The sequence below is a fragment of the Myotis myotis genome, unplaced genomic scaffold (genome assembly GCF_014108235.1).
Source record: "Myotis myotis isolate mMyoMyo1 unplaced genomic scaffold, mMyoMyo1.p scaffold_m19_p_3, whole genome shotgun sequence".
Classification (NCBI taxonomy): domain Eukaryota; kingdom Metazoa; phylum Chordata; class Mammalia; order Chiroptera; family Vespertilionidae; genus Myotis; species Myotis myotis.
In genome coordinates, this window is record NW_023416335.1 from 10,392,430 (window position 1) to 10,418,564 (window position 26,135).

The 26,135-nt window shown below is 42.5% G+C and overlaps 1 protein-coding gene across 7 annotated transcripts in view; it reads left to right on the top strand.

The window, feature by feature from the left end:
- The window catches only part of MTUS1 (microtubule associated scaffold protein 1), a 133,660-nt gene that overhangs the window by 80,661 nt on the left and 26,864 nt on the right, over positions 1-26,135 (top strand). For 6 of the 7 annotated variants that reach the window (XM_036301896.1, XM_036301901.1, XM_036301899.1 and 3 more), the window contains one exon: positions 17,599-17,813. In XM_036301896.1, the coding sequence (XP_036157789.1) occupies positions 17,599-17,813 (215 nt within the window). Of the gene's footprint in view, positions 1-5,182; positions 5,614-17,598; positions 17,814-26,135 lie in introns of those variants that run through there. The other variant, XM_036301902.1, reaches the window with a different exon arrangement.

The following is a 26,135-nucleotide window of genomic DNA, read 5'->3' on the forward strand; positions in this document are numbered from 1 at the left end:
GCAAACTATGTTTGGGAAAGAATTGAAACCTAGTTTAAGCTGTTCTTAGTCTTTAGTATACCTTACTTGTGAGCATGTACTTTGCTGTAAAAAAAACCAAGAACTATTTCTTCTGACTTTTTAAAAAATATACTTTTATTGATTTCAGAGAGGAAGGGAGAGAAAGAGATAGAAACATCAATGATGAAAGAGAATCATTGATTGGCTGCCTCCTGCACTCCCCCTACTAGGGATCAAACCCATAACCCAGGCATGTGCCCTTGACTGGAATCGAATCTCAGACCCTTCAGTCCACAGCCCAACACTCTATCCACTGAGCCAAACCAGCTAGGGCCCTTCTGACTTTTAACTCTTTCTTTTCATTGGTGCTGCTTCTCTTTTTAGTTATTATAACACTAGAGGCCCAGTGCACGAAATTCGTGCACTCAGGGAGGGGTGTCCCTGCCTGCGCCCTCTCACAATCCAGGAGCCCTGAGATTGATCACCCCAAAGAGGTAGGTCCTGCCCACCTGGCCAGGGCTCCATGATGGATTGCCCCTGCAGAGGGAAGTCCCGCCCACTCACTGCAGCCCGCTGATCGGTGGCCTGGGCCTCCCTCTGCGGGGCTGTTGTGGAGCCACCCAATTGATTGCCCCGCTGGCTGGTGGCCTGGGCCTCCCTCTGCGGGGCGATCATGGGGCTATGGCCAGGCCCCTGACCAATCGCATCACACCTGCCTTGGCTGGCCTGGCACCAGTGGTTGTCATAGCATGGTTGTCTGGTCATTCTGCTATTTGGCTGTTCGGTTGATTTGCATATTAAGCTTTTATTATCATAGATTATTTACTATACTCACAATGTTGTACTATACATGCCCATGACTGTTCTCTAACTACCATTTTGTACTTCTTAACCCCTTCACATTTTCCATACATCCTCCCAGTCTCCCTCCCATCTGGCAACTGTCAAAATGGTCTCCGTATCTGTGAGTCTGTTTGTGTGCTGCTTGTTTATTTGTTTTTTAGATTCTGCAGATAACTGAAATCTTTTGGCATTTGTCATTCTCTGCCGACTTATTTTACTCTGCACAGTACCCTCTAGGTCCATCCATGTTGCTGCAGGTGGTGAGATTTTATTCTTTTTTATGGCTGAGTCATATTCCATTGTATGTATGCACCACTTCTTCTTTATCCATTCATCTACTGACGGAAACTTGGGTCATTTCCATATGTTGGCTATTGTAGATAATCTGCAATAAACATATGGATACATGTCTTTTCAATTGAGTGTTTTATGTTTCTTCAGAAAAATACCCAGAAGTGGAATTGCTGGGTCCTTGTCTCTTGTTATAGCCTTTGCTTTAAAGCAGCGGTTCTCAACCTGTGGGTCGTGACCCCTTTGGGGGTCGAATGACCCTTTCACAGGGGTCACCTAAGACCATCGGAAAACACGTATATAATTACATATTGTTTTTGTGATTAATCACTATGCTTTAATTATGTTCAATTTGTAACAATGAAATTGGGGGTCACCACAACATGAGGAACTGTATGAAAGGGTCGCGGCATTAGGAAGGTTGAGAACCACTGCTTTAAAGTCTATTTTGTCTGGTATAAGTATTGCTACCCCAGCTTTTTGTTGTTGTTTGTTTCCATTTTTATAAAATATCCTTTTCCATCTCTTTACTTTCAGTCTGTGTTTGTGTCTTTTGATCTGAAGTGAATCATCTTGACTAGAATCCCTCTTCTCTTTATTCTTGCAATTCTTTGCTCTGAAGTTAAAAATGGGTTATTGGCAACATTTTCTTTCATTGATTTTGTGTGTGTGAGAGAGAGAGAGAGAGAGAGAGAGAGAGAGAGAGAGAGAGAGAGAGAAAGAAAGAGAGGAAGGGCAGGGAAGAGAGAGAAAGAGGGGAAGGGGAATTGTTGTTCCACGTATTTATGCATTCATTGGTTGATTCTTATCTGTGCCCTGACTGGAGAACCCTCAACTTTGGTATATGGGGATGATGCTATAACCAACGGAGCTACACGGCCAGGTCCAGCAACGTTTACTTTTAATATACACTGAGTGGCCAGATTATTATGACCACTCCATCAGTACTTCGTTGGGCCACCTTTTGCCTTCAATACTGCGGCGATTCCTCTTGGCATTGACTCCACGAGATGTTGAAAGGTGATGCGAGGAGTCTGACACCATGCCTGATGAATAGCACTGTCCAGTTCTGTGAGATTTGATGGTTGTGGAACCAGCTGCCTGATCGCTCTTTTAACTTCGTCCCACAAATGCTCAATTGGATTGAGAACTGGTGATTGTGGGGGCCACCTAAACAAGGTAAAGTCTCCCTCATGTTCTTGAAACCACTCCTGCACAATACGAGCACCGTGGCATGGCGCATTGTCTTGTTGGAAGAAGCCATCTCCATTGGGATCTGCCATCAACATGATAGGATGATCTTGATCAGCAATGATACTTAGGTATTTTGTGCTATTCAGACGTTGTTCTGCACGAATTAAAGGGCCCAGATCATGCCAGGAAAACATGCCCCAAACCATAACACTGCCCCCACCAGCTTGAAGGGTTGTACTCATGCATGTGGGGTGCATGCTTTCATGCTGTTTCCGCCAAATTCTCACACACTGCCATTTGCATAATGCAATTGGAAACGTGATCCATTGGACCACATGACTTTTTTCCAATGTTCGACTGTCCAATCCTTGTGTTCCTGTGTGAATTGGAGATGTTTTATCTTGGTAACTGCAGACAGCAACGGTGTTTGAACAGGCCTTTGGCTTCCATATCCCATGCGATGCAGTGTATGGCTAATTTGCCTACAAACGTCAGGTGGTCATAATAATCTGGCCACTCAGTGTGTGTGTGTGTGTATCCCATATTCAAAGGCTGTTAAATCGCGTTGCTTACCCATATCTTCAGAAAAAAATCACTTCTACTGTCGTGGTAAACAACCTGCTACCCTATTTATAATGGTCTGGCCCTCTAGCAACTTCAGCGCGAAATTATAGCTAATTTGCCTACAAACGTCAGGTGGTCATAATAATCTGGCCACTCAGTGTATGTAGTAGCTTAGTGTGGTACAAGTAAAAGCTTTAATGGATAGGTGGCATGTTGCTAATTTCTTTTATTTGAGTGGTCTAGGCCAGTGGTCGGCAAACTGCGGCTCGGCAAACCACAGCTCGCGAGCCACATGCGGCTCTTGGCCCCTTGAGTGTGGCTCTTCCACAAAATACCCGCTCTTTCACAAAATACCGACTTCTGCGCATGAAGTTTCAATCGCACTGTATGTGCACACCCACACGTGGTATTTTGTGGAAGAGCCACACTCAAGGGGCCAAAGAGCCACATGTGGCTCGTGAGCCGTGGTTTGCCGACCACGGCCTAGGCTAAAGGGTTTCTTTTCTAACCAGGGCATTTTGGAGTTTACTATTTCTTAACAACCCCACCCTTCTAACAACAACAACCATAACCAAAACAAACAAATCCCAGATGGAGTGGTGTCATGGCTATTTTTAATAATGTTTAATATTTAACCTTATTCTTTACAATTTTAATGCTGATGGGCATCTTGGTTTTTACACGTTTCTGGGGGGGGTGTTGTTAGAGCATACTATTAAGATTGAGAAACCGAGTAAAAGGCGGGTTTTATAAAATAACAATAAACTGGGAAAAATGGTAAATCAACACTTAAATGTAGCTGTTTTGACTTTATGTCCATGGTTATTTGTGTTCAGTTGCCATGGGTGCCGTGTGTTTCCCAGGTCCATTGTCTGTGTGTGAACAAGTTGTATCTTTCCCACAGTGAACCCTGGACAAGGGATTGGTGTGTCTCTAAACTGACAGGCTGAGTGAAGAGGGAGAAGAAATTATTCAGAATTTCCTTTCCTGCCTATCAGCTTCCCCTGTCACACCCTAAATGCTCCATACAATTCCTGAAAGAGTGCTTCCTGCACATTAAATAGCGATTCCTAGGATTATTCATAGTTAACAATCTCTACATTTATTCTGATACCAAGTCTTTTTTTTTTTTAAGGAAGTCTTTGGAACAAGCATAGATCATTTTTTTACACATTGTTTTCTTGTTTTCTTTTAGATTAAAAAAAAGAGTTAGGATTTGGGGCTGTTCCAGCTTTAATATTTGCTTTACTTAAGTAGCATATTGCCGCTGCAATTTTCTTATACCCATACCTTTACCTTTTGACTTCCTTGTTGTTGTTGTTTTTTGCCATCATATTTTAATGTGCTTTCATAAACCACTATACTACAAAAAAACATTGAATAAATCCCAGTAAAAAAAAATACAAATAACTGCCCTGGCCGGTTTGGCTCAGTGGATAGAGCGTTGGCCTACGAACTGAAAAGTCCCAGGTTTGATTCCGGTCAAGGGCACACGCCCGGGTTGTGGGCTCGATCCCCAGTGAGGGACTTGCAGGAGGCAGCCGATCCAGGATTCTCTCTCATCGTGGCTGTTTCTATCTCTCTCTCCCTCTTCCTTCCTCTCTGAAGTCAATAAAAATATATTTAAAAAAAAATACACATAACCGTGCCTTTCCCGCATTTCTAGCCTCAGCGCCTTACTGTCAGAGGTACCTGGTTTTCTATACCTGGGATGAGTCGAGCAGTAAGTGCAGCCCTTAGAATACTGCCTGTGTGAATAACTAATTTTTTATTTTTCTGGAACTATTACCCCTGCTAGAGAAATTGCATGAACCTTTTATTGTTGGTTATGCGTGAGGTCCTCAGAACGTGATGTGAAAGTTGACACTTGAACCTCTTATCAACCAGCCATTGCTATAATAGACATTTTATTAAAAATTATAATAGGGAACATTTATTGCTTAGAGCCATTTTTTAAAAATTTTATCCAGGGTGTCAGGTTTATACATAGGTTTGCATAGAAACAATCTGCAAACATCCCCAGTGTTATCAGTGTGAATGTAATAGAAAATATTAAAAACAGGACACAGATTACTTTAATGAAATCTTAATTTTTCCCCTCATTACTAAATAAGCAGGCGGCACTGTAAGTAGTTAATTTCCCTGAACAATCGTCCAAGTGGTTCCAGACTCTGCGGCGTTATTGGCTGTTCTGTAAAGCTCCTGAGACCACCCACTTCCTCCCCCCTTGCCATCTCTGATGAGAACCATAACAACCCCACAGGCATGTGCAGTGTGATGTAACTCACAGGCTGCTTCGCGCGGGGGCCGCCAAGAGGAGATTTTATTCCGAGGAAGAGCATTGTTTTGGCAACATCTGGGAGAGCAAAGGGAAGCCGGGAACAGTGGGACCACTCTGGGGTTTTTTCTGTGTGTGTGTGTGTGTGTGTGTGTGTGTGTGTGTGTGTGTGTGTGTGCTGGAATGACATTTGCTATGTAGGCATGTTTTCTCGCGCTGTGTTTCTTGGCCCCGAGGAGGGCTGAGTTTGAAAAGACAGTATGTGACTATCCATCCGCGGGAGCTGTTTCTTGTGCGAACTCTTCCCACCTGCTCCGAAGACATGCTGCTGTCTCCCAAGTTCTCCTTATCCACCATCCACGTCCGCCTGACTGCCAAGGGGCTGCTGCGGAATCTGCGCCTGCCTTCGGGGTTTCGGAGGAGCTCTGTGGTTTTCCACGCAGGTTTGTCTGGCACTGACTGCTCCATGGTGACTGGTGCATGGGGGGCACATGGATGGGCGTGCAGACGTCTGCAGACATTTCTTAGTGAGACAGATGAGTGGGGAAAGGAAGCTCTTTCTTAGCGAGCACTAGCCTTAATTTGTAAAAAAAACAAAAAAACAAAAAACGAAAAACCCACAGAAAACAAAAAAGCAGTTTTCTGATGTTTTAACACAGGAGTAGACGGCGCTGTTACTGTTTGCAAGCAGATGTTTGCCTGGTTTGTTTATAGAAAATGGAATTGTTGCCTTGGAGCTCCCTAGCTTTTTTCTCGGATGCCAACCAAAGCTGTGAAAATCAACACCCGTCAACTGGCATTTTACTTCCAATGATTTTGGAAATAGGACGTGGGTATATCGAGAATAATATTTTTCTTTCCCTTAAAGCCGTGGTCAGCAAACTGCGGCTTGCGAGCCACATGCAGCTCTTTGGCCCCTGGAGTGTGGCTCTTCCTAAGCCTTAGGAGTACCCTAATTAAGTTAATAACAGTGTACCTACCTATATAGTTTAAGTTTAAAAAATTTGGCTCTCAAAAGAAATTTCAGTTGTTGTACTGTTGATATTTGGCTCTGTTGACTAATGAGTTTGCCGACCACTGCCTTAAAGGATGAGATGAGATGAGAGGCTTTCTGTGGTTTTCATTATGTAATTTCTCACTGAGATTGTGATGTTTCGTAGACTACAAGATTTCCACATTATCTAAATGTTTGTCTGAATTTAAACATCCCAATGGTTGAGGAGAGGCAGGTAATAAGTGAACCACAAATGAAGCCCTCTGAGGTCCATAGTGAGTTGTTTGCAGCTGCAAAAGACCGCCTCTGATGTGTATGCTGGTAGCTGCCTTTTATTTTCCGTGCCTAAGATAGAAATCAGTGCCGTGTGTATTTCAGGCATGTGGGAGCCTGTGTGTCCCTCTGAGAGGATTCAGGAGCCTGACATCGCAGCCTCTTGTTCTAGAGCAGTGGTTCTCAACCTTCCTAATGCCGCGACCCTTTCATACAGTTCCTCATGTTGTGGTGACCCCCAACCATAAAATTATTTTCGTTGCTACTTCATAACTGTAATTTTGCCACTGTTATGAATCATAATGTAAATATCTGATATGCAGGATGTATGTAGGCGACCCCTGTGAAAGGGTTGTTCGACCCCCAAAGGGGTCGCGACCCACAGGTTGAGAACCGCTGTTCTAGAGGATAATCGCAGCTATGGTAAATGAAGTTGATTTTAGGCTGTAAAAACTAGGGCTGTACATTGGATTTGGGCTGGTTAGTGTTAACTGTAAGGGGATTATTTGGAGGATGTAAATAGAAGCTATTTCCTTGTTTCATAAGCCGGGCAGCCCTATGCGTCTTGTTTTTCCTCTCTGTCCCTAGAGATTTTATTCAGCATTGGTTTTTAGCTCTGCCTGAGGCATCTCCCTTCTCTGTGGGATAATTCTCATTTTTCCAGCACCTCTTCCTCATGTTTCTTAACTCCCCTTGACCTGCCACCTGAGTCAGCTCGCCTTTCCCTCTCCATCTGGTCTGACAGCTAGAGGCGCCCGAGGCAGGTTAGCAGGTAAACAGTGGCTGTGTTCCTCCCAGCCTATATGCCACTGTAGTTTTTTCAACATTAGAAAACAAAAAGGGTGCCCTGTATTTGTAATAATTTGGGTGATCTAAAGTAGCTCCAAAAGCTTCTAATTTTAACTTAAAAATATAACTCATACTCCAAGTTAAAAAGGAAAACCTAACAGTATAGAAGGTTGTTCAATTTTCACCCAGCCCTGCCCCCTCCAGCAGGCAGCCACTCTCAGGGGATGTCTTACAGCCCCTGGTAGTTTCTGATCATGTGGAAGCCTGGGTGGCCCTTTTACATCCTTCTTGGTTATACTGGAATGGACGCGTACTATATACACTCTTCTATAGCTTGCTTTTAAAAGTTAATATGTCTTAGATTTTCACATCAACGCCTTTATTTATCTCACTCATTCTTCTTAATGGTCACATGACATCCCATTGTTGGGCGAGCCGTGATTTATTTCATCAGTCTTCAATTAGTGAACATTTTCGGCCGCGTGTGTATTTTTGTGAAGCAGTTAGCTTTCCAAGGCAGCTTAAGCAAAAGAGACCAGGCTTTGATCACCAGAGCTTAACTAATAGGGCTCTTTTTGTTACATTTTATTCTTGGAACTTATAGAAACCTATTTCGCAACCTCTATTTGATTGCAGTTTTCAGAGCTGGAGTGCACTGAGAGGGCATCTGGCTGGTCTTATTTGCTGCCAAGAAGTCTGAGGCCCAGAGAGGTGAACACAGCCTGTGGCAGAGATGGGACTAAAACCCGGGGCCTCTGTTTAAAATTTCTGGGTTATAGATTTTCCTGGCTGTGAATTTTGCTCTAATTCTGTTAGATCCAGCGGATAGTAGTGATGGAAAAAAGGGTTTTGTGCGTGGACAGGATTTTAAAATTATGTCAAGTATTTAATTCTACTCACCCCCAGTAAGAATCTTTTGTGAGTTTTATCCATATGATATACCTTTAAGGACGGAGAAGTCTCCCAGTAGAATGGATGACGAAGACCCTGTGTCTTTTCTTCTCTGTGTGGCTGCAGGCAGTAGCAGTGTCTGTATTCTTACTAAGCGAAGTTGTGTTGGTTGCCTTAGTGGCAGTGGTGGTGACCAGGTTTCCAGGAGCCCGGGGTTTGTTGCCTTGGTTTTGCTGGTCATCACGTCAGAGACCTTGATCACATACTAGTAACCATACAGGCTACAACAGAAAGGAATCCGATGAGATGATTTCCGAAATCCCTTTAACCTGAAATTCCGAGGATTTTCTGGCTATAGGTTTAAAACTCTCTGGATGTATTACTGACACCTGAAAATTCATTGTATCAAAACGAATTCTCTCCTTCTCTCTCAAACTCAGTTAATATGCCTGATTTATTTATTTCTTTTTGTGACACCATGTTGTTCCCTTGTCCTGTCATTAAACCTGTCACCTTGGAATCCTTGCTCTTGGTCATTTGGCCGTAACTAACTGGTTGCAAAAATCTAAGACTCTGTCATAGGAAATCTCTATTTGTTTTTATCCTCTGCCACTCCTCTATCTCAGGCTTTGCTATTAGGCTGGAGCATTGGAAATTACTCTTTTTACAAGTAAAAAATATGGACAGTTTCATATCCCCTAACCTAATACTTCAGGCTATTTGAATGATTTATATTTTTGGTTTTGGGCACCAGCCTTTCCCCTGTTTCTAAACCTTTTCACATTGCAGGATCCATTCATTCATTCATTTCATAAATAAATACTTATTAGACGTGTATATGTGTCAGGTACAATGCTAGATGCTGCAGATAGAGCCAGGACTGTGTCACACGTGGCCCCTGTCTCCACACAGCCCACAATTTAATGGAGGGAGACAGACATAGAACATCAAGTAGTCATGACGGGGCATGGGTGAGGGTGTCTTTATCCAGGTGGTCCAGACTGTGGGCATGGACTGTGGAGAGAGAGGTGCCAGCGGTAAGGATGGTGCTCAGAGGGACCCAGCGGGAACAGGCTCTGTCACCGAACCCTCACATGACATTGTGTGCCGGGCGTGCCTGTGTATTGTTACTGTGTGGCACCGTCGACAAGTGTGTGTTGTTGGAGCCAGCATGTAATTTCCTCTGTGAACAGGGGCCAAGAAAGAAAGAGAGAATTTCTCGGAGTTCTGAGTGATGTCAGGGTACCGGGCATGGCTGAAGGTGTCAGCGGGAGGTAAAGGCTGCCATCGGCTGAGGCCCAGGAGTGGCTTCACTGACCACCCGAGTGCTGGCCATGGTCTCCTGCCAAAGTGCTCGGCTCAGTCTGTTTCAGAATCTTGCCTGAAGGTATCAGTTCAAGTTTTATAATGAGTCAGTGAAGGGGAACGAATCTTCTAAGGAGAAATAGTTCTTGCCACCAGTTGGATTAGAATTCAGGCTTTCTGTGAAGCTGGAGAGAGCGATATTAATTATTCTGAAAAGTGCCATTTTGAGGAAATGCTGTCATTGATTCAAGTGAAGTTACTTGCACTGAAAAATAGAGTTGGTTTTGCTGAGCTAGTGACCTTAAAAGCACATCGATAGCCCAGCCGGTGTGGCTTAGTGTCAACTTATGAACCAGGAGGTCACAGTTCGATTCCCAGTCAGGGCATATGCCCAGGTTGTGGGATTGATCCCCAGTAGGGGGTGTGCAGGAGACAGCCAATTAATGATTCTCTCTCATCATTGGTGTTTCTCTCTCTTCCTCTCCCTTATTTGAAATCAATTTATATATATATATATATATATATATATATATATATATATATATATATATAAATTAATATATATATATATATATATGTTTAAAAAGCACATTGAGGATTCTTCCCCCTTCCCCCCCCCCTCCCCTTCTTCTTCTTCTCTAAAGTCAATGAGGACATATCCTTTGGTGAGGATTTTAAAAAGGCAATTATTATAGCAAAAAGGATAGATGTATATGCAAATACATTGAGGAAGGGCATGAGAACTATTAACAGAAAATATTTTCATTTACTTAAAGCTGCACTGAAGAGGACTATTTTTTTTTGTTATCCTCACCTGAGGGTAATTAAAAAAAAATTGATTTTAGAAAGAGAGAGAAAGGGAGAGGGAGAGAGAGAGAGAAAAACATCAATCAGGTGCCTCCCCTATGTCCCTGACAGGCTATGGAACCTGCACCCTAGGTATATGCCCTGATCAGGAATTGAACCCGAAACATTTTGGTGTACAGGATGCTCCAACCAACTGAGCCACCGGCCAGAGCGAAGAGAACTATTCTGACTAACCTGATATTCTGTCAGAGTGAGGCAGTATGTGACTACATGTGCTTAATTAGAATGAAAGTCATCCAGTTATGTTCTTTTGTTTGGTATTCATTTTTGAGACTGTCAAGCAGAATTGCTTTTAGCTGCAGTTTGTTAAGACAACTAAGAAGGCGCTTCTGTGTCTCACCTACAAAGCAGCTCCGATGTCGTTCAGTAGCTCAGCAACGTCAGGGTCAACTTCTCTGCTGCTTCTCAGCACTTTCCTCATGATTGTTGCCTCATGATCTCACAATGGCTGCTCCAGGCAGGAAAAAATAGGGAAGGGGTGGTGCCAAATCACTAAAGCTTACATCTCATTGGCTAAGTCTTGTCACATGGCTATCTCTACCCACAAGGGACTCTGGGATATTGAGTGTCTGACTTCTCCACTCTCTATAGTACATGCAGGTATGAGAGGGTTAAAGCCTTATTATAGTTTCTGCCACAGAGAAGGCAAAACAGTGATTTCTCAAAAGTTGACTCTTAGCTGCTTATACGTAAGGGGAGGACATCATTTAATAGGCTGAATTTCGCAATAGACCTTATTGTTTTTTCTCTTTTACGACACGGAAGTTTTTTGGTAATGATTACCTATTTTGTAGTTAGGTCAATTAAATACTTTCAAGTCACTTTGTTGTTTGAACATAGAGATTAATATTTTGATCCCTTAAATGAATTAATTTTCAGGTTTAAAATAATACATTGAGAGAAAATGTTCTCAACTTTAGGTGTGGTTTTTATATACTTAAAATGGGTTAAAAAAAAGATTAATGGTTTATCAGTAGAGCATTTACAGTGGGTATTCTATTCCTACACTGTTAAGTTTTATACAAACTTAAACCAATAATTGATGACGTGAACAATTATTTCTTAACCATCTTGGTAAGGTCCAGGTTACTGTGGGTCACTGTTCATAGAGACCACTAGACAGCCTGTTAATAGTGTGTGTTAGGAGCAATATGCAGGTCAGTGGGAAATAAGGAGCTGATTGCTCCTCAGGAAAATGAGACAGCAGATGACTGAATTTGGAAAGTGCTGTGGAGCAGGTGAGTTTAGAATAGACTCTCTTTGGAGAACAAAGAGCAGTGTTAGCGCATGACCCACACCTTCCTCACCCTGACCCACACCTTCCCCTCTCCCTGCCCTCACATTCCCAAGCGATAATCTACTCCTCTTCGTGTTATTTCCTAGCTGGAAACGTGTGACTCACCCCGGGTTCCCTTGGTCCAGCTGGTCACTAATCCTCCTGTTTTGCCTCATGAACACATTTATGTTTTGCTGCCTGTTCTTACTGCCGCTGACCCCTGAGTGTCTCCTGCTGGGCTCCCTCCTGACCATCCCCCCTCAGAGTTTCTCCCACACGCCTCCAGCCTCCGGCTCAGCGTTGTTCTGTGCCTCCTACCAGATGAAACCCTGAATGGCACACATGCTCTCGCCCCCATGTATGCTGCCCGCCACTTCATCTTGCTGTAACACCAGGAGCACTGGCTCCCAGGGCCTCCAGGGCCTCCTGTACCTTTCTATGCCTTTGTATTTTCTAGCCTTTTCTGTCTGCCAAGTGTGCAAATGTCCATCCTGTCTGTAGAACCCCTTCTTGACAACCCCAGATCATCTGCGCCCTCCCCAGTCTGTGTACTCATTCTGCTCTCTCATTATCAAATCATATTGCCATTGTCGATGACCTATTTCTGTCTCTGCTGCCAAGAAGTTCCTTAAAAGCAAGGGCCACTTTGTTGAGGAAGACGTCAGGTAGACACTCACTGGATGGAGTGTCATTTGGGCCATCGATTCTTAACTGGGAACTCCCTCTTACCAGAACACACATTGCCCAATAATTTGCACTGAAGTGCAAATTATTGGGCAATGTGTGTTCTGGTAAGAGGGAGTTCCCAGTTAAGAATCGATGGCCCAATAATTTGCACTTCAGTGCTTTGCTTTCGTGGAATATCCCAGAGTACACACCCACCGTCTAAGGCTGAGGAAATACTGACCGGAAGGACTGGTGTAGAGATAGGTGTTTCTACTAAGGTTTTAAGATATATCGGTTCAAATTAAGGTAGAGAGAAGGGAAGCGGTTGTCTCTCCAGGGTGCGGGTAGAAAGTTAGAGAATGCTCGCTCGCCCATTAGTTCATTACCTACATCTTATTCACCCACAAACATTCGTTTTCAAGGCGGTATCTCATAGAAAGCACAGACCACCTAATGACTCACTCGCATTCAGATAGGTAGATGTGTGCGAGTCCAACAGGAAGAGATTAATACTAGGGAAAATCAATTCAGCAGAGACCCCCTTGGCATCTTCAGGCCTCCCTGTATACTACCAACCTCTTCTACATGCCTCCCTTGCTCCCCAGGACCCCAGGGAAGGTCTGGCGACCACAGAAAACCATCATGGTAGATTCTGATAAAGATTTGGTGAGTGAATGAGTAGATCAATGAGTCTACAAGACACCAGGCAACATTATTACTACATTCTTTGTTTAGTTGTGTGTTTCATGGAAACCAAGGCACTCTCCTGGTAGGTCTTGTCTCCAAGTCGATTTTAATATTTAGAAATCCAGGAGATTCAGTAAATGGCTTGTTTGGCCTTAGGATGGATGTGGCCTCAGCAGCTAGTATGTGACGATGGTTAGTCCATGTCTCTCAAAAATGGTGTTGAGTCTTGAGATGGGGATCTATATGCTTGAGTGACTTGAGCCTGAAAAAAGTGGTTCTGTTCCTCATTGTCTGCTACTTTAAGAAGATGACAAATAAGATCATTAGGCTAGTTTTTAACTTTTATTAAATTGGAGGTTTCTGAGGAGAAAGAACCAAGATAGCAAGCAATGTTATCCCGCTATTTTTCAAGTAAATATCTTTGATGCAGGACTTTTGTTTTCCTGTTGGAGGTTTCAGTTTCATTAGAATGAATCCTGGGAAGGTTGGCTCGGACACGATAGTGGTAATTAGATAATTACCTTGTTGAGAGACATCTGAATCTATGTAGAAGTTAGCGTTCAATTTAAAAGCTTCGGGTTAAATTGATCCTTTGAAATCAGAACATATCCTGTTAATAGGTATAATAGAATATTTTATGCCTTTAAATACAGCTTTTATTATCAAAGAGGTAATATGCTAATAAATGGAATGTAAAGGCAAAGTTTGGTTCACATTATGCTCATTTCCTATTCATAATGCACCCTGTGGGATTTAAGGGAAACTGTTGTGTTTAGTAGTATGAAATACCCTGTGTTTGAGCACTGGGGCTTTGAGCTTCACCGGAGACTTTTGCATCATCTCTGATCTTCAGTTGAGCCAGGAGTGAGGAGGGTGAGAAGGATGCTCAGATTGGGTCATCTGCTACCATGTGGTACAATTTTGTCCTCAGGGAGCTCAGTGTTTGGAGCGGAAGATTGAGGTCACAACTTGCTTTTCCAGCTCTAGGTAGAGTGCAGCTTGTTAGCGTATTGGCTCTTTTGTTACCATTTGAAGACATGTTCTCTTAGAAGGATAATATGTCTGTTTTCTTTTCTCCTTAAATGTAAATCTATTCTGAGTATTCACATACAATAAAACTCATGTTATGTAGAATCCTGTCTAGATCCCCCAAGGAAGAAACACAGATTGACTATGTTTTCTCCATAGCTAAGTGTTAAATAAAGATTTTAAGTGCTCAGAATTCATTTTAACCATCTTTAAAAAAAAATAATACTACTTTTTCATTTTGAATAGGTAATATTTACGACGTGGTTAAAAAGTATGAAAAATGCGTTAGAATGTCTTGTATCTGTCTGGTTCCCGTTCTCTTCTCTGGAAAAGCAAACATTGTTAGTACTTTTATGTGTATTATGCAGTAGCTTTGTTATGCCTTTAAGAGAAGAAAATAAAATGTGTTCTTATATTCCCATCTTTATACAATAGGGCATATTATCTACATTGTTCCTTAGTATGCTTTTTTTTCATTTACCACAAGAGTTCTTAGTTCTGTCACAGCTGTGGTGTTCCACTATATAAATGTACTGTAATTTTTAAACCAGTCCTCTACTTATGGACATTCGGGTTGTTTCTTCAAGCTTTTCTTTGCCAACAAGTCTGCAGTGAAAACTGCTCTATAGATGTCATTTTTCTCCCTTGTAGGATTCATAAGTGGATAAATTCTGGCTTCCCAGCTGTGAATCCAATAGTTTGTGCTAGGGTGTGTCAGAGAAGGATTCTCACCCAGCTTTTATGTCTTCAAACATCAACTTGAGTAAATGAAATTATGCAGACAGACGTGACCAGAATCATTTTAAATGCTTGAATGAGGTTCTCAGGTAGCATTTAGCACTGCAGCTTGATGGACAGATCTGAGGGTTTTGATCACTTCCCAAGACAGAGCAGTGTCGCGGGTTTTCAGGGCTGGACACTCAGGAGCCGATGCTGATGAATGGGCTTCCCCCACTCTTGAAATTCCAGTTCTCAGGCCACTCAGAAAGCCTGAGGGAAAAAGAGGCTGGTGTAAGGACAGCTTGGGTTTTACTGAAGCAGCCTCGTTCCCTCCCTTACTTCTCTACCAAATACTTTCAATACAGTTGTAAGTTAAAATTTAAAAATATCTTGATAATACAGTGGGGGAAAAAGTAGTTCACCAAGGAGCCAAACGTAAATACTTAACTATGGCCTGACTTTGGTATAGGAGGTAATTTGCAGGAAAATATAAAATTTGGTGCTATAAAGGCAGTCCCTGTATTCTGAACCTCAGTGCGAAAAACAATGTTTAATATGCTAACTTGCATTTAATTAAATATATTTTCTTATGAAAAAACTTACTAAAACTTACCGTTGGATACTAAAATTCATCTGAAAGAGTAAGTAGATGAGAATACTAAAGAACGTTTTCTCTAAAACTGTTAATATGAAAGATTTGCCACTCAGATTTTATAAATAATTATAACCTTACAGTGTTTAAACTTTGATATTGTGTTAAAGTATAAAAAATTATTAGCATATAAAATTGTAGAAAGAAAATCAAACATTGTTAAGGATTCAAGAAATGATGAATTTAAAAGCAATGTACAATAAGTAAATGAATATTTTAATAAGTATTGGTAGGATGTACAGCAGTGATACCAACCAGGAGCATGGGCGTGGGCATCTATCTACCTATGTTGCAGTACATTCTGGGTGGTCAAAGAGTTAAAAGTGTTTATTGCTGTCCCGGTTTTTTTGTTGTTGTTTTGTTTTTGGTTTTGTGTAAAATATAAAAAACACTGTATGAAATCGATGCTTATATGTAAGTTTATTGAAATGAAGAGTTCTCAGATAATGGGCTTGAATGTATTAAAGTAACATCTTATCAGGGTTATTGCATACATATTTGTTTTAGTGATGAAATATATTACATTTCCACCTCATATTCCCTTTCCAAAATGTATGGGAATAGTAGAGACTTGACTTCAGAGACCTAGGTCCTGACCTTGAATCTGTCCCATAGAAGCTGCCTGTCTACACCTGGGCAAGGCCCTCATCTCTGAATATCACCTTCCCTACCAAGGGTGACGGGGAGAATGGAAAGAGAGGAAAGTGAGACCCTCTATGAACAGTAAAACATTATGTAATTATTATTATATGTATGGGAAAAAGAAAAGTTCTAAGAACATTTTAGGAAACGATGAAATAAAGGAATACAAAGCTCAGATACTTTGACATAATTTAAAAATATTTAGATCTTTTTTCATTAATATAGTGACTTGATAAAGTTGTTCTTCCGTCAGGACTTTCATATTACGACTATTAACTCAGTTACTTTCTCCATCTGGGGAATTGGCAATTATTGACAGACAATGACTAATGATGACTAATAAAGAATCCTGGAGAAACACTTTCCCCCTCTTTTCTAGTAATTTGAAAACACAACAGATATTTCAGTCATTTTAGAACTGAGTTATCAAGCATGAGTACAGATACAAGTTGTTTAACTATGGAAAGCAGCCATAGAAAATGAATGCCTTTTTTTTTTTTTTTTTTTTCTGTTTTTGGCCATTGGTTCTTGGATCATGAATACTGAGGTTTCTTTGTTTATTTTCCTTCAAGAAATCACTGTAGTTTTCCTTTCCCTGAAAAATTAGAGAAAATAATTAGTTTATAAAATTGCCTTGGTTACCACAGAATGTGGATGCCACAGCAAATGCCTGTGAGAACAAGGATACATGTGGGGTTTTTTTACATTTTCTGGTAGCTTTTTATTTTTTTAGATTTAGATTTGTTTTGAGTATTTGGCCTACTTGTCTCAAGAAGCTAAACAGCTTGTCTCCTGCTTTCCCAATCTGTTTGATACTTAAAGTGACTGAGACATTTGGAATGGCTCCTAAACTGAACAGATTTTCATTTAAAATAGAGAAGAGTAATTCCCAGGGCACCCTGGCACAGAAAGTGAGTAATCACTCGTCATGGCGAGTATTATTAACATGCACTTTAAACAGGGTATTTATAGCTATTACTACTAGTTGGAAGGGGAAAAACCAGCAAAGCTTGTATTTGATAGAAAATGAAATAGTATAGTCAAGAGTCTAGTACTCTTAACAGTGAATTTAAAGATAAGGGACAAAATGTGAGTGGATTTTAAATGTACACGATGATTCTTTAGAGACTAGGAAGTGACTCGTCCGTGGTATAAATCTTTGTACTGACCAGGCCAGCGGCAGGGAAAGGGTGGGAAGATCGTAAACAATGTGTAGGGGGAGGTGAAGGCATTTAAAGTCCAATAATTTGCGTTTTTCTTTCAGCGTATGTGACCAGAATATAGAGTCAGACTAACAGCGATAGTCAGGTTTCGGTACCAGTGTACCTAGGAAATTAGAAGCTACGAAATCAACATGATTTTGCACACAGTTTTTCTGTTTCTGGGTTGCTTCATGTAGATAACTTCTCTGCCCCATAGAGAGCTTTTAAAGTCCCAATGAAAGCCATTGTCTGTGTTCATGAATTCCGAACATCTAGACATGCGATTCATTCCAGTTCTCATTCACATGCTTTCCTTATGTAAACACAACTTACATGCATTTCTGTGGCTTCTCTCGTTGTATGTGAATGCATATGGTGCTTATTCTAGAAACCACAATCATATATGTCACTGCCTCTTATGAATTCCTTTTGCAGTTGAAAGCGGCAGACAAAAGACTCCCAGGAGTTTATGCATCCAAACTCAGACGTCTCCAGATGTGCTCTCCTCTGAGAAAACACTCGAGTTGGCTCAGTATAAAACCAAATCGGAGAAGCAGAGTCGGTTTATCCTGCACCTTAAGCAGCTTGTTTCCTGCGGGAACGCCAAGTTTGAAGCATTAACCGTTGTGATTCAGCACCTACTGTCTGAGGTAAGGATATGTGCGCCACCCCCCCCCCCCCCCCGGCAGTCTTTTCCCCTGAAGCGGGGGACCAGGATGGCAGGGGGATGTGGGGGGAGAAGGGGAGCAGCGTTCGTGGGTTGTTTTGTGAATATCTTTCCATTGATGATTGGTAAAACCCGATATAATTCATCCAGTTATGCTTTTGCCACTCACTTGATGCCCGAGTCACTCTTTAGGAATTGGGGGGGAAGCATTTCTTCTCTAGATAGTCTCGTAGACCAACAATCGATCGTGAAAAGACATTTGCCTGTGATACGCCGGTGCACCTCCAGACTATACAGTAAACCCTTGACTTTGTGACCTTGATTTAACAGACTTTGGATCGAACAGACAAAATTTCCAGCCCGCATGTCATATGTGAAAATTAATACCGTGTTAATTTTTTGAAAATGTATCTTTATTTTTGAAGTATTAGAGATGTCCTTCCTTTTTCCCACATTGACCTGCTCCACCCGGCATCCAACTTCACCACATTATTGTCTGTGTCCATAGGTTATGCATATGTGCATGTAAGTTCTTTGGTTAATCGCTCCCTACCCACACACCCATCGTTGCCTTCCCTCTGAGATTCAACCTGTTAATTTTAAAATGCTTTTAACCAAGATTTGCTTATAATTAAATTAACAGGGTTTTTTTATTGTTATTAATTCACTGTTATTATTACTTTTTAAATATATTTTTATTGATATCAGAGAGGAAGGGAAAGGGAGAGAGAGATAGAAACATCAATGTTGAGAGAGAATCATCAATCGGCTGCCTCCTGCGTGCCCCACACTGGGATCGAGCCCACAACCCAGGCATGTGTCCTGACCTGGAATCGAACCGTGACTGTGGTTCATAGGTCAATGCTCAACCACTGGGCAACACTGTCGGGCAATTCACTGTTATTTTTAAAAAACTTTAGCAAATAGGCCATATGTTGAAAAAAATACTGTAGTAATTTTACCAACATAAGTAAATATTACATATCTACAACTATAGTGTACATACTTAAATCCAGCAGTCACCACTCGAAAACAGTGTTCCGTGAGTGATTAGCACATGATCACACCCCATCTCGAGGTAATTGGTTCTGTTGTCTCGTGGCTTGACTTTCTGCAGCAGTTTTTTGTTTTTTTTAATTTTTTAAAATTGATTTCAGAGAGGAAGGAAGCGGGGGATAAAGAGATAGAAACATCAATGATAAGAGAGAATCATCAATCGGCTGCCTCGTACACACCCCCTACTAGGAATGGAGCCTGAAACCCAGGCATTTGCCCTACCAGGAATCAAACCATGGCCTCCTGGTTCACGAGTCCATGCTCAACCCGCCCCCCGCCTCTCTTTATTAAGGTATTATATATGTGTCCTTATCCCCCATTGCCCCCCCACCCCCACCCCACCCCACTACTCATGTCCTCGAGCCAGTTTTCACACAGGCCGGCTGAATGTTCCCACATGTGCCAAGTTGTGCCCCAGCTATGTACGTTTGTTTACTCTCCATGACTGGTGATTGTACACATTTGCTAGACTTAATTCAGTATAAATTTAAAAGTACAGTCTGGCCAGTGTGGCTAACTGGTTGAGCATTGACCTATGTGCTGGTTCAGTTCCCAGTTAGGACACATGCCTGGGTTGCAGGTTCCATTCCCAGTCCAGTCTGGGCGATTGCAGGAGGCAATCAATCGATGTGTCTCTCCCACATCGATGTTTCCCTTTCTCTCTCTTTTTCCCTCCTTCTCCCTCTCTTCCACTCTCTCTAAAAAATCAATGGGGAAAAGATATCCTCCAGTGAGGATTAACAAAAGAAAGAAAGGGAGGGAGGGAGGGAGGGAGGAAGGAAGGAAGGAAGGAAGGAAGGAAGGAAGGAAGGAAGGAAGGAAGGGAAATTGATGCTAGAGCTGTTAAGAAATTTGATGATCAAAATAAACAAATGGGACTTCATCAAAATAAAAAGTTTCTGCACAGCAAAAAGAAACCATCAACAAAACAACAAGAAAGCCCACTGCATGGGAGAACATATTTGCCAATGCTATCACTGATAAGGGTTTAACCTCCAACATTTATAGGGAACTCATACAACTCAACAAAAGGAAGATAAACAATCGAATCAAAAAATGGGCAAAGGACCTAAATAGACACCTTTTAAAAGAGGACATTCAGAAAGCCAAGAGACATATGAAAACATGCTCAAGTCGCTAATCATCCAAGATATGCAAATTAAAATGACAGTGAAGTACCATCTCACATTGTCAGAATGACTATCATCAACAATTGACAAGTGCTGGAGAGGATGTGGAGAAAAAGGAACACTCTTGCACTGCTGGTGGGAATGCAGACTGGTGCAGCCACTATGGAAGACAGTATGGAGTTTCCTCAAAAAACTAAAGATGGAACTCCCATTTGACCCAGTGATCCCACTACTAGGAATATATCCCAAGAAACCAGAAACGCCAATCAGAAAGGATATATGCACCCCTATGTTCATAGCAGCACAATTCACCATAGCTAAGATTTGGAAACAGCCTAAGTGCCCATCAGCAGATGAATGGATTAGAAAACTGTGGTACATATACACAATGGAATACTATGCTGCGGTAAAAAAAAGGAACTCTTGCCTTTTGTAACAGCATGGATGGAACTGGAGAGCATTATGCTGAGTGAAATAAGCCAGTCAGAGAAAGATAAATACCACATGATCTCACTCATTTGTGGATTATAGAGAACAACATAGACTGATGAAAAGGGACAGACCCAAAGACTGAGAAATAGCGATCAGGCTATCAATCCCCAGAAGGAAAGTAGGGGAGGGCGGGGGTAAGGGGAAGAGATCAACCGAAGGACTTGTATACATGTATATAAGCCAAACCAATGGACATGGACAACAGGGGGATGGGAGCATGAGTGTGCGGGGGCGGGGGCGGGGGTGGGGGTTGGGGGTTATTGGGGGGGATGAGGACACATTTGTAATACCTTAACTAATAATAATAATAATAAAAAATTAAATAAATAAATAAATAAATAAATAACTATATTACTCACAAAAAAAAAAAAAGAAATTTGATGATCATCAGACGGCTAGTAAGAGGAGGATCAAGACTTGAACTCACATCTAGGACACTTTGAATTGAAAATGTCCTATGAATATCCTTTCCATCCTTTGTTCAAATGCCATTACTGAGCTACTACTGCCTTTCCCGCTAACAAACACATGTTCAGATCTTCGTTATAGTGGCATCCCATCACCACCTGCATTTAACTTACATTACATTTGGCAGGTTCCGTAGGCAGACAGCCACAGTTAAAAATGCAAATTAAACAGGTCAGGCAGTTCTGCATTCATGCACCTCAGGAAGCAGGGGACCAGGAGTCAGCTCTTCCTTCAGCTGTGTTCTCAGTCCCTAAACACCCGTGGGCATGAACCTTCCACACACTGTGTGATCCTGGTACTTAAGGATACTGTCTTCCCAGCCATGGCCGCCGGTGTGGCTCAGTGGATTGGGAATCATTCTGTGCACCGAAAGGTTGCTGGTTCGATTCCTGGTCAGGGCACATGCCCGGGTAGTAGGCTCAATTCCCAGTGGGAGGGGGTGCAGGAGGCACCTGACTGATGTTTTGCTCTCACATTGATGTTTCTCCCTCTCTCCCCCTCTACCTTCCTTCCTCTCTCTCTAAAAACCCATTTACAAATCTTAAAACACAAACAAACATACTTTCTTCCCATATGACCTGGCTCCTAAACACAAGCCAAAGACACATTATTGTGTGTTCAGTGGGAGAAAGCAATTCCCACATGGAGGATCACCTCACAGGACGGGCACACTGAGAGATGCTTTGCCGGTCAAAGTAGGGCAAAATCTTAGTGTGTTTTAGGGATACTTTTACTGTATGTGAATTTCATCGTATACCTAATGTAGGTCCTAGTGCCTATGTAATTGTGACTCCACCAAATTTCTAAAAATTCAGTCAAAACTCCCTCTTTTATGAAGACTTTCCTGATCCTTCTAGTTCTATATCTACCTACTGTCTGGGTTCCAGGTGCACTTACATTTCTGTAGCTCTCTACCTTATAGGTAACCAGCTAGCACTTGTTTTTGCTTCTTTTTAAAAAAATATATTTTATTGATTTTAGAGAGGAAGGGAGAGGGAGAGAGAGATAGAAGCATCAATGATGAGAGAGAATCATTGATTGGCTGCCTCCTGCATGCCCCCTACTGGGGGTTGAGCCCGCAACCCAGGCATGTGCCCTTGGCCAGAATCGAACCTGGGACCCTTCAGTCCGCAGGCCGACGCTCTATGCACTGAGCCAAACCAGCTAGGGCTTGTTTTTGCTTTTTAAGACAGGAAGCTCACTGGGAGCAGATCTGTGTCTAGCTCTTTCTTAGACCATCCAGCAGCCATGGTAGTGCCTTATGTCTAATAGACATACAGTGTATATCCGAATGCACAAACGGATGAGTAGAGAGGAGGGAATCCAAGATGCGAGTTGAACATATGAAGTCTTAATGTGTATGTTCTTTGCTAGCTCTTTATAATCAACTAGAGGCCCGGTGCACAAATTCGTTCATGGGTGGGGTCCCTTGGCCTGGCTGGCGATGGGGACAGATCGGGGCCGTCTCACCCAGTCCCGATTGGGCCGATTGGGGCCGGCCAGGGGGGAAGGACTGCAGGAGGTTGGCTGGCCCTGGGAGGTTGGCTGGCCGTGGGAGGTTGGCTGTGGGAGCACACTGACCACCAGAAGGCAGCTCCTGCATTGAGCGTCTGCACCCTGGTGGTCAGTGCATGTCATAGCTTAGGCTTTTATATGTATAGGTTAGCAAATATTTACTGATTGTCTAATGTGTGCAGGGCACTGTCATAAAACAGTTGGGAAGGAAAGACATAACCAGGGGGAAAGTTAAGCAATTTCTTCAAAAACGATTTTCTCTTAACCCTCTATTACAGAAGTGATTGATTGATTGATTGATTGATATGTCGACCTGTAAATATAGAACTTGTAGATGTAGATTGATCTGTATATGCATATGCCGGGAGCCGGTCCATGCTTGCTGTTTCAAGGGACCTGAGCCGGTCCATGCTTGCTGTTTCAAGGGACCTGGCATATATGGCATACTGTTCTTAATATGTTTGCTCACCTTCTTGGCACTATGTGTTTTAACCAAGGTCTCTGAGAAAGGTTGTTTCCCCAGGTAGGGATTTTCCCCTGAAGTTAGGGAGGGAATAAAACCTCTTAACTAAGTGCCAGGTGGGTAATTAATCACTTTAACTACGAACAATCATGCTTAAGCTACATAATCTTTACTCCCTGGAATGGAGATAAGAAACGCCCTAACCTTTGAAATAGAGATTGATAGGATTGGAATCAACTGGTATAAATACAGATGTAAGAAGACAGAACCTACACTCAGAACCTAGACACAGAACCTACATAGAACTAGAGACAGAAGAACTTCGCTGGAGAGAACATGGCAAAAGATCCTGGACTGAACCTGACTACAGAAATGGGCAAGAGAATCTGACTAGAACCTGGTGACTGAACCTGGCTGGAGAACCTGGACAGAACCTGGCTGGAGAACCTAGCGAGGGAACATGGACACAGAACCTGGCTGGAGATCTGAAGCAGAACTTCGCTGGAGATCCAGACCAGAACTTGGCTGGAGATCCTGGCTAGGCTGCTGATCAACTGAACACTGTCTCCGTGTCCTTCCTTCTTCGCCGACTCCGTCCACACCTTTGGGGAACCCCTGGACCTGCTGGGGTTGGACCCCGGCATGCATATATATCTTGTTATTGCTAATTTTTTCTAATTGGTTTTGGAGCTTTAGATTATGGGTGAAAATTGTTGATTATAGGGCATACTGGAACATTAACTTTATCCTTTTGTTGCAAGTCTATTTAATAACTGCAACTTTCCCACTTTAGGGGCAGGCACAATTCAATACATACTGGAAGTTCTAAGAAATGTCTCATGTATCTGGAAACTAATACCACATTTTCTATTCCTCAAAAGGACACAGTAGGGTTTTAGTTCTAATTCTCGCTTTGCCCTTGCATAGTTCTACAGCATTCTGTGAAGACTGCCCCAGGGGAGGACAGGGTTGGTAGTAATCCCAATTTCTTCATAAAAGGGTCTGTGGATGAGTTTCCAGGTAAGCCTGAACAGGATCGAGGTCACCCCCTGAACCTCTCACTGATTATCCAGTGTGCCTCCAATTCTATTTTTGCAGGAGGAATCTAACGTAAAGTAGCACCTAAACAAAGGTGAATTTTGAGTGACACCAGCAGTCTCCTATAAGTAAAATAGTCCCTGAACAAAAAACGTGGTGGACACGATTGTGTGGGCACTGGGAAGGAGGTGGGGCGTTGCCCACATCTCAGCCGTCTGACGTGGCTCTTTCCTGCAAACCCCCAGCTGCGCATGCTCTTCGACAGCCAGCAAATTCGGGCCCGCTGATGGGATGCTGGCCAGACGCTAGCTAAGTGCCTGTGGCCCAGGACGTCCTAATTAAATTGTGGTGAATCCATTTTTTTCTTGGAGCACTTCATATCTTTATGAGTATAAAAGCATTTTTCTATCTGGAGTCCCACCTCCCTCTTGGAATTCTGCATGTTATATGCTACAAAGGGAACGAAATAAACTTGTTATCTGGACTGTATTGACTTTATGATCTAAGACAGGAACACTGATATGGGAGCAGCTGAATGAAAAGAAATAGGCAATCCGTATCTGAGTGTCAAAATACATTTTGTCATCTAGAAGTAAAGGGTAAAGTGTCTTAAAGAGCAAGCTACCAGAAAGAGTTGGGCAGAAACTAACAGTATGGGACTGTTACGGTCAGGGCTCTGTGGCCAGCATTTCCCAGAGGATCATAGTTAAAGCCCTTGGGATTTTCCATTGTCCGGTACTGCTTCCCCTTCGATGAGGTCATCTGCTTTGAGACATGATAAGAGAATTGGGCCTGGACATTTTAGTTCTATCTATGTGCCAACCTTCTTGAAGGCAGGGACCATGTCTTAAATTTCTCTCATATTTTTCCCCAGCATCTGGACTGGTGTTTGGTCAGTTGATATTGAGTAATAATTTTCGAACCAACCCAGAAGGATAAATATGCTGTCTAGGCATTTGGGGAAGAGGGAAGGGTATCTGTGATTGACATGTAGCCTTCCCCAAAGGTTTGCATAAGGGCCCAGGTGAAGCAGACCAGGCATTGCCGAGTGCGTAGGTGGGACATGCATGGCGAGCATGCCTTGGACAGGGGAGTCAGGAGTCTAAAGAGCAGTTGCGTGATTGAGGTTCATGGAATCGGGGTGATGTTTATTTTTTTTTGTGTGTGTAAATCAGTGGAAGACTCGGGTGTTTAGATGTGCAAGGAATATGGGATGATGTGGCAGCCCTCTGCCAGGTAGTGTGGAGGGATGCTTCCCACAGCCCAGGGAGGGTTGGCGAGGATCAGGACGAGGGTGGAGGTAGTTCCAATAGGAAAGAGCAATTCAAGACACACCAGGAAGGAAAAACTGACTCGGGCACACCCAGGTAGACAAGGAAGAGTCAAGATGACCTCACGGTGTTCCTGTTCCTGTTCCTGTTCCTGGGCTTGACAGAGGTTGGAAGGTGTCCATGGCTCTGGGCATGGAGGGCAGGAGGGTAGGGTGTGGTAGAGTTGGGAGAAACGGCAGATGCTACTGAAACTCCTTGTCCCCAAAGGCCCTTTAATCAGCAAAACCATCACCTGGTAGAGATCTGTGATAGGATGTACAAGTTTTCACAAAGTGACTCCTGGAAATGATATACCAACTTAATTTTTTATGGAAGTTTGAAAAGTGGTAGAACTTCTTGCCAGCTCTTCTTTCTGTTGGCAATCACGGCACCCTTGGAAGAAGTGAATTAGAAGCCAGTTGACTGAAAGTGTTGCAGGATTGCTTGCATCTAGTGAAGCTGTCTTCTGATTTTCTTGTCGCTTGAGTGACAAAACTTGCCGATACTTGAACTAGATTACTAAGCAAACAAAACTAAAGCTTCATTAGAATGTATGAGATTAAGAGAAGTATGTAGTGTATGTATTTTTCAATTTTCTTCTAATTTTATTCAGGTTGGTTTTCCACAGACTTTTAATGTCTACATTAGAAAACCCATTACTTGTTGATTTTTAAAATATATATAATTGTTTTGATTTCAGAGAGGAAGGGAGAGGGAGAGAGAGATAGAAACATCAATGATGAGAGAGAGAATCATTGATTGGCTGCTCCTGCATGCCCCCTGGGGATTGAGCCCATAAAGTGGGCATGTGCCCTTGACCAGAATTGAACCCG